Here is a 14,141-nt window from a genome sequence, read left to right on the forward strand (position 1 = left end):
ATATGGTTCATTGATCTGCCTGGTTGAAGTTTGTTGGTGATAGAAGGTGATGGACAAATGGTATCCAATCACCTGCCAAGTAGTTTTTGTAAGTGCCTGCCCTTTTCCAAACTGTTTCCAATGATGAGTTGCCAGATGGAAGGATATATCAGCTTGTTCTCCATCAGTGTCGACCGTATCAGCACATTAATGCCCACGTTTCTGGAATAAGATGGTCAATTATTAGATATGAGTGTAATATTTGTGTGTGTGTGTTTGACCGTGTGGTATATTTCTCGAATATAAAATTAAAAATCTGGATTTCAGTTATCATAAAAGTACAAAGTTCAATGCGCAAATGTGATTTTAAGTATTTTATGAGAATATATAAATATTTAAGTGTCAGTGTGGCCACAGTGGGACTTAAGCGGAGGATTGTATGAATGTCCTCGGGAGTGTTTCTTCACTGAGATAAATAACATCTAAAATAAGTAAATGAGACATATCAACTCTTTTACTGCCAAGTTGTGTGAAACAATAAAAAATACATTATTTATTCATGCGGTATGAAAGCAGAGCAACAAAGCAACGCAGACAGACAGCGCGTCCATAGGAAAAACATTTTATTGAAAAACATTTTCAGTTTGTAACAGACTGGTGGAATGTGTGTCATTTATCCTCACTTTGAACTTGTTTTAAATTTTTGAATGTTAAAACCATTTTTCACAGCCTGGCCATCTCATACTGCAAGGAAGGGGGAGAACAGGGCTACAGCCACCCGGTAACCATGACATGACTAAAGAAAACCAGGGGTAGACGAACAAACAATGCAAATATAATACTGTGTTACTTACAAACTGGACTGAAATTAAATCATAAACAGAACAAAAAAAGGGAAAAAAAGAAACTAATTCAATAAATATTTATGGTACACACTTATGGCACAAATATGCAGCAGTCGGTTTGGCAACTTTTCTCTCATTTTTTTTAAACCAAATTACCATGGAAACAGTGCAAAAGGGGAGGGAGTGGGGAGGACACGGGCTTTCCATCGAGCGCTAGCTAAAATACATAGCAAAAAATTCAAATTTTATACAAAACATCTTACTTTAAGAGTTTATAAAAAATGTTTTTATTGGGTTCTGGTCAATATTTACATAAGCTATTTACCAAAAAAGTAGTATGCTCTGCTTTACTGAAGTGTATTCCATTTTTTCTGTACTTTTTTTTCCATTTACTTTCCTAAAAAGGTGAATAAGGCTATTGTAACAACCCAGGATCCATATACAATACAAACATTAATGTATTTACAGTTTCTTACCTACAGAAGTACGGTGCAAAATTACTGAGTCAAGTGACCAAGGGCTGACCATACGAGCAAGGCATTTTACAGTAGCCTGAGGTGCTTCTCCTAGCCCGTGTGCTAAGACTCTCACAGCATCGCTACGACATTTCATAACAGGTTGAGCCGAACCCGGTCAATGTTGGGAGAGAGTTAGTGGCAGCTAAGAAAAGGACGTCAGATTCAAAGAAACTAATAAGATTGTCATATTCTGCCGCAGACAGACAGCAACTAAACAGCCATTTCTTTGTAGTATGTGTGTGTGTGTGTGTCTTTTTTCATCTTTTCTTAAATACCTGTTCAGGTGTGATATATATGCTTTTTAATGGTTTTGTTTTTCACAGTTTACCTTTGTACTACGGCACATTGTTAAAACAGAAAAGGTTAAAATAATACTACAAATAATGCAGGAAACAAAAACTAACAGCAGGCTTGTGTGACGTACTTTGCTAGTTTTGTGTCATTTGTTTGTTGTTACATCTTTCAGTGGTTAAGAACACTTTCCATAGGTGTTTTTTTTTCTCAGAATTGATTAAAAAAATAAATAAGAATTGCATATTTGCAGATTTTGTAGCCTCTTAGAGGCACAAACCTCAGATCATACAAGGCTTGGCTCTTCGGTGAAATTTCATGTTCTTTATGAACAAATGACAATGTTAATGATGGGCTGATACATGCTCGGGGGGCTGCTTAAGTCACGTTTGTGATCCTAAGCCAAAGATATTAATGAATGTGAAGTCACTGAAATATAGACTTGCTCAACACGCGCACACACACACACACACGTACACACATGCACAGAGAACGTGAAGGGGTGTGTATGAGGAGAATCGGGGGCACTGGGTGTTCATGGGATTTAACCTTTGGGAGATGCTACACTGAGTGAGTGTGGGAGACACAGCTACTCTGCCCTTGTGTACACCAATGTGAGCTATTTTGGGTCAGATAACTCTACTCCCCTCAGGGCCGGGGCCCAGGCTGCCCTCCCCTGGTCCTCCTTCCCAGGACCGAGCCCTGTGTCAGTGGACGAGAGCTCATGAAAATACGGGACTCAGTGGGTGGAGAGATATCAAATAATCAAAAACCTAGATTGCATAATGTGCACTTATACCATAATATATTAACATTACTTCTTCTTCTCCATACCGCCTGACAACACCTGTGCTCTATGTGTCTATCATAAATAAATTCTGCTTTTTATTTAATTTTTTTATTTTTCATCTTTGTAATGTCCTTTTTTTAAATGTACATCTATTTTGTAAAAAAAAAAAAGAGAAGTAAATGAAAAACTCACAATATGGAAATGCTAATGGAGATTGAGAAACAGTGACAATGTAAATAGATGTCCCTGTGCTTTTTTTTTTTTTTTTTTTTGAGCAAGAATAGGAGAGCACCGGTCACGCTGATTTTGGGCCCTCTGGGCACCCTTAATCATCACTGGACCCCTAGGGGTAAACATAACAGTACCTAGAGCTGTTTCAGCCATCTGCAAACCTCAACTAGATCTCGGGCCTCTCTTTCACCTGATGCAGAAAAAAAACGGCAGTAAGGCGAATTGGATTTATTGCCCCTAAAACCTGCCCATGTGAAAAGCCCAGGTTCTAGAGAAGTTGAGGTGAGCCCTCGTTACTAAATCTGACGGGATACAGCTGCTCTCCCATCTCTAGCTATCACTGTGTCTCTCTCTGACCACTGCGAAGAGTGGAGGTACCAAAAAAGGGGTTAAAAGTGCTGCTCTATGTATATGAAAGTCCTCCACTCTTCCCAGGAGCCACCTGGGCAGACCTGGCAAAATTTAAAAAAATCCTCACTCCTTTGTTTCACACTCTCGCCACTTCTAGCCACTGTTTGGGTCACTTGTGTTTGAACGTCACGTACGATATGACATGTCACTAAAGGAAAAGAAAACCTCTATCTGCAATTGAACTACACCAGGATATGAAAACCAGATACGACCAAAAACAAGAGCAGTAAATGTCGACAGTACAAAAATGTTTTTTTTATCTTTAAAACCTTCAAGTAACATCTGAAAGAAGTGATTTGCTGAAAACATATCTGGGAATGAGGAGAAATGGTGTAATCCACACTCAAACCCAAACAGTTCACATTGACCGGTGAGACAGTGTGTCTGTGCGTGTGGGTGAACGTGTGTTTATATGATGGTGAGGATGTGGGTGGCAGGGTGAATGGGTGATCTCCGTGAGTCAGTCAGGAAAGTCCCAGAGAGGATTGGGTGTGAGAATCTCTCTCCTTTTTCCTCGTCCAGCTGGTAAATCCACAGAGTCTCTCCGGCTAGTGAGCATCGAGGGAGGGCAGCCATTTTGTGAGTTCATGGTAAGCCCATATTCTCCTTTACCTCTCCTCCTCACTCGTTTTTTTTTTTGTCTCTTTCCCTCTCTTGTTTCAAGCAGTAGTCTCTCTTAAAGGTGAGGCCAAAAATTTCTTCCCCTCCTCTCATAACAGGAAACCTTCGCGTCCATACATCCGTCTGTCTGTCCAATCCGAGAAAACGAAACAACACGCTGTGCATCTGCCTAACTTTCTGATCCCACAACAGTTCCCCTAAAACGCTGGCCGCAGTGCACAAAACAAAACAGGGAGCAACATTGGGGAAAGAAGAGATCGTCCTCTCTATTTCCCAAAAGCCCCAGAGCGCAGCAGCAGTGGCAGCAGCAGCCTTCTCTCTGGCCCTCCACCCACCGTCCGCACCGACTGTGACCAAACCAGAGCGACAAGGTATCAGCAAAACTTTGATAAAGAAAAAAAATAGTGACAAAACATCAGAGGAGAGGAGGAGGAGTCGACAGAGTGAGAGACACAGAGAGAGAAAGAGCGAGAGTGTTTGCGGGCGTACCGGCGGCGCCAGGCGAAACCAAAAACCCGCTCTGCCCGGGGATTGTTCCAGTTTGTCTCTTGTTTTTAAAAGTTCCACCTCAGACTTTGTAATAGATGTTGGCCGGGCTCTGAGGCGGCATCTCCTGAACTATGTAGACCGGGTGGCCGTAGTCGCCGCTGACCTTCTCGTAGTGCGGGCAGAAGACGCTGTCAGCAGTCCTGAGCGGGATGATGATGTCGCTGGGTTCAGAGCCGTTATTGTTCCCGCCGCCTCCGCTCCGTTTGGGCGTGGCCAAGGTGCTTAGAGACAGCGTGGCCGCGTGCTGCGGCGAGTGCTTGCGGTGCCGCCGCCTGTACTTGAGCAGCAACAGGACCAGCATGATGATGATGATGATGAAGATGACGCTGCCTGACGCGATGCTAACGACGATGGCCACCTCGGAGCCCATGACGCTGGAGGATTTTCCACCGTTGTCGTTTTCGTTGCTTTCTCTGGGTGATACTCCTGGAAGACAGAGGGAAGGAGAGGTCAGAACAACGGCAAAATGAGCTCTGTGTTTATCTGCTGCAACGAATAGTAGATTAATCAATTAGCTGTAAACTATTCAACCAATCTTCAACCATTTTGATATCTGATTAATCGTTTTAAGTCAAGAAACGATTTCCAAATTCTCTGATTTCATTCATTATGGACCAAACAACTGATCGATTAATTGAGAAAATGATGACAGACTGAACCATAGGGAAACAATCGTTAGGTGCAGCCGTACTCTGCCATTACAGATGTGATAATCATCCAAAGAGGCTGGCAGCGTACAGCTCCGGACAGTCTTTCCTCACAGGCTTTCATGGTGTCAAGAATAAAAATGAGTTTGAAGCTTTGAAGCTCAAATCCGGGCAAATCGCTGTGCGAGGGGGGCGTGATTTGGGGATTATTGTGTTATTGTGAAAGTCATAAAAATGTGTTTGTGACAGCCCTCACAATTCTGATATTAGGCCAGTGTGTGTGTGTGTGTGGGGGGGGGAATCCAAACAGCACTTCAGTTAAGGCATAATAGCCTGTATAAAGGAAAGAAAGGGAGGTAGAATACGTGTTATAAGCAGTGTGTCTTTTCCTGCCTTTCCCTTTTCATCGCAATCTTTTCATCATGTCACAGTAAAGGTGCAGCGAACAGGCCAGCAGCACAGTGGCTGAGAGTGAAGCCTGCCTATGGACGGCTTTTGTATAAAGGTCACATTCGATCGGTGGCTATTCAAATTCAGCCGGTGAAGACTGCAACCTTGAAACTAGGGCAAGCGCAGCCTGATAGGAGATACAAAGGCCGGCGTAGATACAGGCAAATGGCACTTAGACAAATTGCATTTTGAAAGACATAAAAAGTAACTTCATTTTCTAACTAACAGCCCCAGAGGGAGGAAAATAAGAAAGAAATATTTGATGTCATCATGAGACATCAATTATGAAAGCCAAGCTGTGCTCTGACTCCCAGCGATGGACAGTTCTGGTTCACGTCCAGCACTCAGGGGCCAGTGTTTTCTGTTCTCCCCGGGACAAAGTGTGGTCCCTGAGCAGGCAGGATTACTGTGTCTCCCTGTCCCTGTCTGTTCTCCTGAGGGCCTAAAAGTGCTTTTGCTGTGGTAGGGGGAGTGGATACGGGATGGCAGGCAGCCCAAAGCAAGGACCCTTCCGTTGTTTTACAAGGGGATTATGCTGCCTCAGACGCTCTGCCCATAGCACTCTGACGCCCATATGCTCCTGCTAGCGGCCGGGATGGAGGGATGAGACATAAAAAAGAACGAGAGAGGACAGGAAAATGGAGAGAGCAAGATGCTGATGTCTGCAGAGAACGGTGCCAACATGGATTTAACGGGCGGGAAGGCAGATTTGCATGCTCGACGTCGGACGAATTTGGGAGTGAAAACAGAAAGTGTCAGGTGGGGGCCACGCCCTCAGTGAACCAGGACACAGGGGGAAGGACTGGAGGACTGTTAATATAGGTCAGCTTGTTTTTGTTCTTGGCCCCTTCCTGTTTCTTTTCTCTGAACACAGCTCGCTGCGGAAATTGCCGGTCTGATTTTTTTTCTTGAGAGATTTCTAACTGCAATATAATAGCAGAGATAAGAGCGGTCTGCACGTAGCTGCACGTCTGCCTGAGTTGTGATTCGGGGCAGAAACAAGTGTGTGTCTGTACTAAGAACAGCTCGTTAAAAAGATGGCAGACAGCGATCAGATCATTTTCCTGAAAATGTCACTTAAGCGGTGGGTTAAGGCTGGAATGGGGCCAGCGTGGAGATACCTTATAAGTCCTTGAGAGGCCGGAGATGCCTATCAGTTTTATGGGCAACATTCAATTACTGGCTGATGAATCGCTGACCTTTCTTTCCTTCACTTTCACACACACACACACACACACACCTCAGTGACTCAAACGCGCGCACACGCTTACTTAGCGCTATCTTCTCTTAGCTGGCTGAACAATCGTCTCAATAAATCCTCCACTCAATTACCACCTCCCCGGGATTTAAGCTGCATATAGGTGGACTCACCTGGTTTCTCCAGAACGTCGTTGGGGTTGTGGGAGTCCTTGCCATCTGAGTGCTTGGGAGGGTAGGGTACTCTGGTGGGGTTGTCTTTGGGTGAAATAGGGTCAGAGGGATCTGAAAAAAATGCAGATACATAGGAATTAATGGGGAATTCTTTGCAGTGTGTGTCATGGTTGTTTATGCTCGTGTTTAGACACTCTTCAGCTGAACCTGAGAATGCATTACTGCATGGGACAGGTACTATGGCTTTTGCCCTCCATCAATGTAAATTTGGCTTCATGGCAAGTATGGACAAGAGGGACAATTACAGTGATCAATAACTCTTTCAACATACATACGGGCATGAGAGTACTGACCTAAGATAGCTCTCCTTTAAGCGAGCATTGATTAATTTATCTTAAAAAGCAGCTTCCTTGAACACCTAAAAGCACATAAAAGCAAACCGTATCTCAAGATCTGATATTACTCTGAGCAGCCATAAAGTGTAGCTAAAGGCTGTTTTTGGTTCTGCAATGAGTCTGTTTTGTTCTATAAACTGCAAAAAATGTGGTTGTTTCGTCTAATGCTGAGCAGACTCCTAAACAGTCACGCTAAATGGTGCAGTAATTCACAGAGCATCTGCTGTTATAATCACGAGTGCTCTCGGGTTGAACTGAGCGCCGCCGAGCTCAACCGTACTGAAACTACACTTAATAGTACAATTTAATTGAATAAATCTACTGATTTGTAAGCAACTCTTCTCGACGCCGGAGCTGATTTTCACTACTATTAAGCCGCAGAACCAATTTCCAGCCCCGTTCAGCACCTGTTCTTTTCTTCCTCGGAGTGCAGCAGCTTCGATTAATTCCCTGACCTTCAGCGATTCTCAATAGCTCTGAAGCTGGTGCTGACGAGAGGGTCAACCCCAGGAAATTACCACTCCCGGTGGCAGCCGGGCACCTGATTTATGAATAAGTATTGCTATAATTAAGAACAGGGTCTGGGCTGCCTGGTGCGACTCTACGTATAGTGTGTGTGTGCTTCAGTTGCGGTGTGTAGATTGTGCAGTCAGGGACAGCAAATGTGTAGGTGTACAGGGTCATAACTCATGAGCATGTTTGTGTGCACCTAAATGAGATTTGCATGTGTAGAAAGCCTTCTAGTTGAGAGTGTGTAACAGCAGATGCTTTCCATGCATGTGTGCGTGCAAGCATACGCAATTGTGTGTGTGTGTGTGTGTGTGTGTGTGTGTGTGTGTGTGTGTGTGTTGTATGTGTATGAGTGTGTGTGTATGTTTCGGCGCATTAGAACTTCCGCTAGATTACATCTCCTGCCCCCTCGCAGCCCCAGGTGTCATGGAGACGATGGAGCTGTGTGCCGCACAGCCTCCTATGACCTTATTAGGGCATTTTCAGAGACTCACACAATATTACAGACTGTACGAGCACTGCATTGTGGCTGCCTGCTCATGCCTGCAGGCACTCACGACCATGATTCAATAATACAATACTCACTTTGTCCCACTTTCATGATTATCTTCATGGACTTGGTCTTGCACACTCCCCCCTCCTGGTTGTCGATGCCCTCCATGGTGCCGTTAGATGTAGCTACAGCAGACACAGAGAGAGGTACAAGGTTAGAATTAGCTGTCACTGCGAGCATCTGGTACAGAGAAGATGTGTTGGGGAAATTGCATTGCCATATATGCCTTAAGCCTATCTCGAAAAAACAGCCAGTTCCCAAAGACAACAGAGGCACTGAAAGCCTTCCGCTGAGGAAGGATATGAGTCATACTCCCTTTAATAAAATCACAATTCACCCGTTCATCACCTCAGTCGCTCCGCTCCGGCGGAATATTTCACATCCCCAAAGTCAATTAGCTTGAGTAATTGTGACTGTAATATCTCTAACTGTGCTGATGGGCCTCGTGAAGGAGGCAGTTAAGGGAGGTGAGGAGAGGGGGGAGACTGAGCGAGGGGAAACAGCGATGACTGCGATGACAGCGGCCATCTTGGCAAGCCGCGGGAAATTCGCCGGCTTATCGTGCATTAGTGCTAACGACACTCCAGAGAGTGGTAGCCAGTTATTAAAGAACACACTTTTGGATTTTAAAAGCCCTCAAATGCTCAGATCTGAGAGCCAAACTTGCTGCCAGGCTTAAGAAGAAGGAGAGATCTGCTGACAACATGAAGAAAAAAATATTCAGGGGTGTCAACAGGAGGGGATGAGAAATGGTTTTTAAAAAATGGAGCACTTTTCCAGGAGAGGCAGTGAAATTAAGGGAACAGAGGGAGGTGATAAATACCTCAATGGCCCTTAGATGAAAAGAGTTTAAAGGATCTAAAAAAAACATTTAAACACAGGAGAAAACAGAAGAGCACTGCTAAACACTGTGTTTAAGGGACAGCAGCAGATGTTGGGAGAGGAGTCTGGTGGGGCGGTGCAAGACGTCCCACATGTGACAGGAGGAACAAAACGGGCCCTGTGAGCAGATGCTGCAGGGGCCTTTTAAAAACGGAAACTGCACTTTGATAAAAGAAATCTCTACTTGTGTCAAACTTGTACAGATGTGGCCCACACACGCGGACAAAATCCAACGAGCGAGCTGCCCCGGCCACAGCTCAATCAGCTGGATGCTTTCAAGCCCATTAGCCGCCGCCCCGCCTCTCTTTCCGTCTGCTTTTATCTGCGCTGCCCCTGGAGGCTGCCGGGCAGAACTGCAGCTAGCGTGGCTCAAGAGTGGGACAGGGAGGCAGGGAGGAGAGGGGAGGTGGGGGTAGCAGGGCTTGTGGTCTATCAGGTCAGTAACACAGAGGCTAACGAGCTGCCAGGGCTTAGCGGCTTGGCTTCCCGCCAGCGCGCAGTGGCCCGCATTCACCATGACTGCCCCCCCCCTCCCGTCCCCTCCCCTCTGCTTCCTCCCCGGCCTCTCTCAACCCTCCCTTCAACAACACCCCATCATCCCCAGTTTCCTCCTCTCTGGGCCGGCCACCTTGCAGCCACTACCTTCTTCCCCAAACCCCTTTACCCCTGAGCGCACTCGCCCCCCCCTCTCCACGCCGTTACCTTGACCCCTCCCATTCCCGCTGCAGCCGGAGCGTCTCCATCAACTGCAGGGGAAGTGAAAGGCAGGTGCTTCGGTCGGGATCCTGTTTGAAATAGCTTTGAAAAATTAAGCCCTGCATAGTCTGACACTTTCTCCTTCTCCTCCTCCCAGTCCCTTTTCTTTTTCTTTTCCTCCCCCCTTCCTCTTCCGCCCTCCCAGCTACCAATCATTTAGATCCGAATCCCCTTGCTTCAATTAGACGGTGATGGGAGCGGACACAAAGAGCATGTTAACAAGGACTCCCTCCCTCCTTCCCACCCTCCATCTCGCCTCCTCTCTCCCCCTGTCTCCCTCTCTAGCTGACCTATGGCTTTCCAGTGGAGACCGAAAAGCACATTACAGACAAAGCTTCTTAAAGGCTTGCGCTCCTGTGCCCGTGTGTATGCGCGCGAGCGTGTGTTCATTTCATAAACCTGTTAGCACAACACACATGAATTTTACAATCCTGCAGGATGTCATTAGTCATCTTAATGCTGTTGACTTTGTTGCGTGATTGGCAGGATGACGGTGTTTGTGCTGGTGGGTTTGAGGCATGGGGTACGTGGGATGTGGAGGTGCATGTGGGCTCAGACCCACTTGTGCCCGAGAGGTCAGAGTTCACTGGGTGTGAAGGGCGGTGAACTGCACAGAAGGTGTATTAAAGTCTCAACTGTCACACATATCGCCATTTGTGTTGCGTCCTTTCTTTGCTCTCTTCCCTTCCTCTTTCAATCTTTCCCTTTGCCCTATTAAATCATTTAACACATCGACACCCATCTGCACCAAAGACAGAAAACACAGAGACATCCTCCTTGTCAAGCTTCCAAAAAGAGATCTTTTTTAAACTTGGCTGCAACATTTCCTTGACATTTAAAAGAAATTGGAAAATATCCTTCAATCTGGAGTCATTTTAAACTTTCAATTCTTCTTCCCCTTTAAATGCGGAGTAAAACACACACTCACTATGCCAAGGCTGCAGTCCAGGCAAGCCTGACTTGGATTTAAACAGAATGTGATTGTTGAATCGGCTAAGGCTGGCTGAATGACTTGGCCCTCTTCGGCCTAGCCAGACAAGGGCCAGGCTGACAGACTAGCTGGCTAGAGTTAACCAGCTAATCCGTAATGCTGGGGGAACACACTGGAGGAGGGGGGTGGGATAGACCTGGTTCATACAAGACCCTCACAAATGGATTTAGTCACCAACTACCGTTGGCATTACAGCGCTGCAGATAAGACTCACAGACAGGGAGGGAGTGGGGAGGGGGGGGGCAGAGAGAGGCGGGGGAGTACAAGAAGGAAAAAGGAGAAAAATAGTGAGAAAGATTAACCCGCTACTTGAGCGTGCGTGCGACCTTCTGCAGGGACCCCGGGAGAGGAACAAAGAGTGAGAAACAAGAAGGGAAAAAGTACAAGAAAAAGAAAAGCTACGTCTGATTTTCCTTCACCGTTCACTCCATCCTGACTGTGAATTACTGAGTCAATCTTCTCACTGCTTACGAGCAGGCGATGTGGTTCAGATGGGGCTTTTTGTTTTTTGGGGGGGCTGAGAAAGACTGGTCTCATACACACACAAATGCAAAAACAGGCTCCACAACGGGGGAAAAAGGCCATCAGGAAAAATCACTCACCGGCTGTGACAAAGTACCGCTTGAGACCAAAGTGACAGCTTGAGTGGGCCTGTAAAAAATGTTCCAGCTCTCTTTCACACACACACACACACTCACTACTCCAAGCACACACAAGTCACATGTAGTCTCAAACAAATGGTAGGAGTGTGTCAAGGAAGTGTCCTCGCTTTGAGCGTCTGCCTGCGTGCGTGTGTGTCAGACCCACCTGTACGAGCACGCAGCACTCCAACCGCAATCCCACCCCCGCGCTGTAAACACACCACAACTCACCCACCCCCAGCCGTCCTCACCCCCCCCTTAACTTAATTTACCCTCCTTAACTTAATTTACCCTCCTTAACTTAATTTTCTCCTGTTTATCAAATCAAGAGAGTGGAAAATCAGCCTGTGTTTAACGAGACAGTCAATTGTGAGCTGCAATCCAGATAAAGACTGTGAGCTCTTATCTCCATTTCCTGCTTTCTCCTAATGTAACCAGCAAATGGAGGAAAAAAACTCTCAATACTACAGATATCTGTGCTAGCATGTAGAGCTAGTTTTAGAGTAGCTTTGATTAGCTTTAAGCTTCAGGGGCGGATCCAGAGGGGTGGCAGCAGCCCTTTGGTGTCAAATCGAACATATTCATTTAGATTCATTTTTATTTAATTAAACTAGAATTAACACATATAATTTAGTCACATTTTAGACTAATTGGCAGGCTTAAATTCAGGGAGAAAAGACTAAAATAGGTAATAAAACGATTTATTCTATCTATCTTTATATATATATATATATATATATATCTCTTTCCAACTTTGATTTCTGTATTCAATGCTTCACTAATGTTCCACAATAATGTAATGCTTTTGAGTTCACATTTGGGCTCTTTTCCAAGCAAATATTGATATATGTGATTGGTGATTAAATCTGCATACATTTGTGCCACCCCTTTAAGTCTCCATGCCTCATGCCAGTGCATGAATATTTCTCTGCTAAGCTTCTGATTAGCTGTAAGCTAATGTTTTAGTTTCATTGGATATTAAATAGGATAGCTTAATGTCCTAGCATTTCAGATTTATCATTTTACAATACTTTATTTAACTTAAAAAGTCTAGAAAGGAGCTTTATAAAACATGAAAAGCCGTATAAAGCTTGGAAAACTTCTCTTTGAAAGCTGCTTCGCTACAATTGCCAAAATCTGTGGGTATAATTAATACACAATGCACCGCCGAAAGACAATGCTGGGCCACTCATAAATAGTGGAACAGAGCAAAGGCATGGCAACAACTGAATAGGCATCTCAGAGAGACGGATAGGAAGGGAGAGAACGTATAGTGCTCACAGTGAGAGAATTAGAATGAACGGATGGACAGAATGAGGATGTGTCCCAGAAAGACAGAAGGAGAAGGAGAAGTGGAAGAGACAAAGGCAGCTATGATCTAAACGCAGAGAGTAATTGCCATCCGTCGGGTTGCTGTGGAGCGTGAAGCCATCATCGCAGGGCTGGGGTTACGGGCTGGTTAATACCCGTCACCACCCAGTGCCCTAATCGCCTGTGACAGGGGGCGCCTTTGCGATCAGGGTGACCCTCAGAAACAGGCCGGGGCAATGTGGGGTCACCCCAAATACCCAAAGCCGTCTAATAACTACCACTAACAACCGCCACTGCTCAAACACAACACAAACATTTCAATTCCATTAATTAAAAAAAAAAATTCCACTTAAGTTAGATCTTTAACACTCAATTAATACAGCAGAGATGAGTGCTTTAATTACAGTTGTGAGTTGAGTTGTGGCAACAAAAAAGATCCACTTGTTTTTAACCTTTCTCCCCACTTAGATATTTCCCACGCAGACACACAGCAGCACTGACTGCTGCTGATTAATCCCGCCACCACAGTCTCATCATGTAATAATAATGCCACCACCAGTCTGACACTGTGAACCTGCAAGTACTGAGGTGAATAAAGAACTGATAGTTTCAATCAGACAAATCAGACAAAACCCCAAAAGCAAATTTTAAATCCATGTCACATTTAATGAGGGGAATTTTCCCCCTCAGAGCTCACGTTGGATTCACACGACAATCAGAGTCACAGGGAGGTGACGGTACTATTTTCTGTTGTGACTGAGGCAAAGGGTGATTAAAGTCTTGATGAAATTTCCCTCCACATGTCTGCTCTGACTGTAAATTCAGCCTTGTCCTTCTTCTGCCCTTTTTAGCTCATCTCTCTCGTTCTGTCTCTCGCTATGCCCCCATTCCCTTTAGCTCCGTTTCTCCTCTCTCTCCGCTCCCTCCCTCTCCCACACTCTCCTTTGCTCTTTTTTTCCCCCTTTCCCTCCTTCCCCTCCCTTCCCAGTTAGCTCTTTTTCGCTTTCGTCACTCCCTCTGCCCCCTTTCCCTCCTTATTCATCCCTCTCTCTCACCCCCCCTCTCTCTCTCTCTCTCTCTCTCCCTCTTTAGCTCATGTAATCATCTAGCTCACTAGGTTCTCGGCTGCAGGCCATGCTGCCCCAAACAATCACATCAGACTCATCTGCTCTCAACTGGAGCAGCATTGTGCGCGGCCACTTTAAAAAGGCGCACACACACACACACACACACACACACATGCACAAGTACACAAATGTGCCCAGTGACAGAAATCTGCAGATACAGCAGCCCCTTCCACGCACGCAAGTAGGCGCAGGACACACAATTTGCAGACTCACAACCACATGCAAAACTGCACACACCATATAATACACACGCATTTTCACACATGTATCCT

At 45.4% G+C, this 14,141-nt stretch overlaps 1 protein-coding gene across 1 annotated transcript in view; it reads right to left on the reverse strand.

Annotated features, from left to right (window-relative positions):
• Positions 1-585: 585 nt before the first annotated feature.
• The window catches only part of efnb2a (ephrin-B2a), a 28,777-nt gene continuing 15,221 nt past the window's right edge, over positions 586-14,141 (reverse strand). The window contains exons 4-6 of the mRNA XM_051404273.1: positions 8,194-8,286; positions 6,704-6,814; positions 586-4,661 (exon numbers count right to left, since the gene is read on the reverse strand). Of these exons, the coding sequence (XP_051260233.1) occupies positions 4,255-4,661; positions 6,704-6,814; positions 8,194-8,286 (611 nt within the window). The 3' untranslated portion in view covers positions 586-4,254. The remainder of the gene's footprint in view (positions 4,662-6,703; positions 6,815-8,193; positions 8,287-14,141) is intronic.

This window comes from Dicentrarchus labrax, unplaced genomic scaffold (assembly GCF_905237075.1).
Source record: "Dicentrarchus labrax unplaced genomic scaffold, dlabrax2021, whole genome shotgun sequence".
NCBI classification, from domain to species: domain Eukaryota; kingdom Metazoa; phylum Chordata; class Actinopteri; family Moronidae; genus Dicentrarchus; species Dicentrarchus labrax.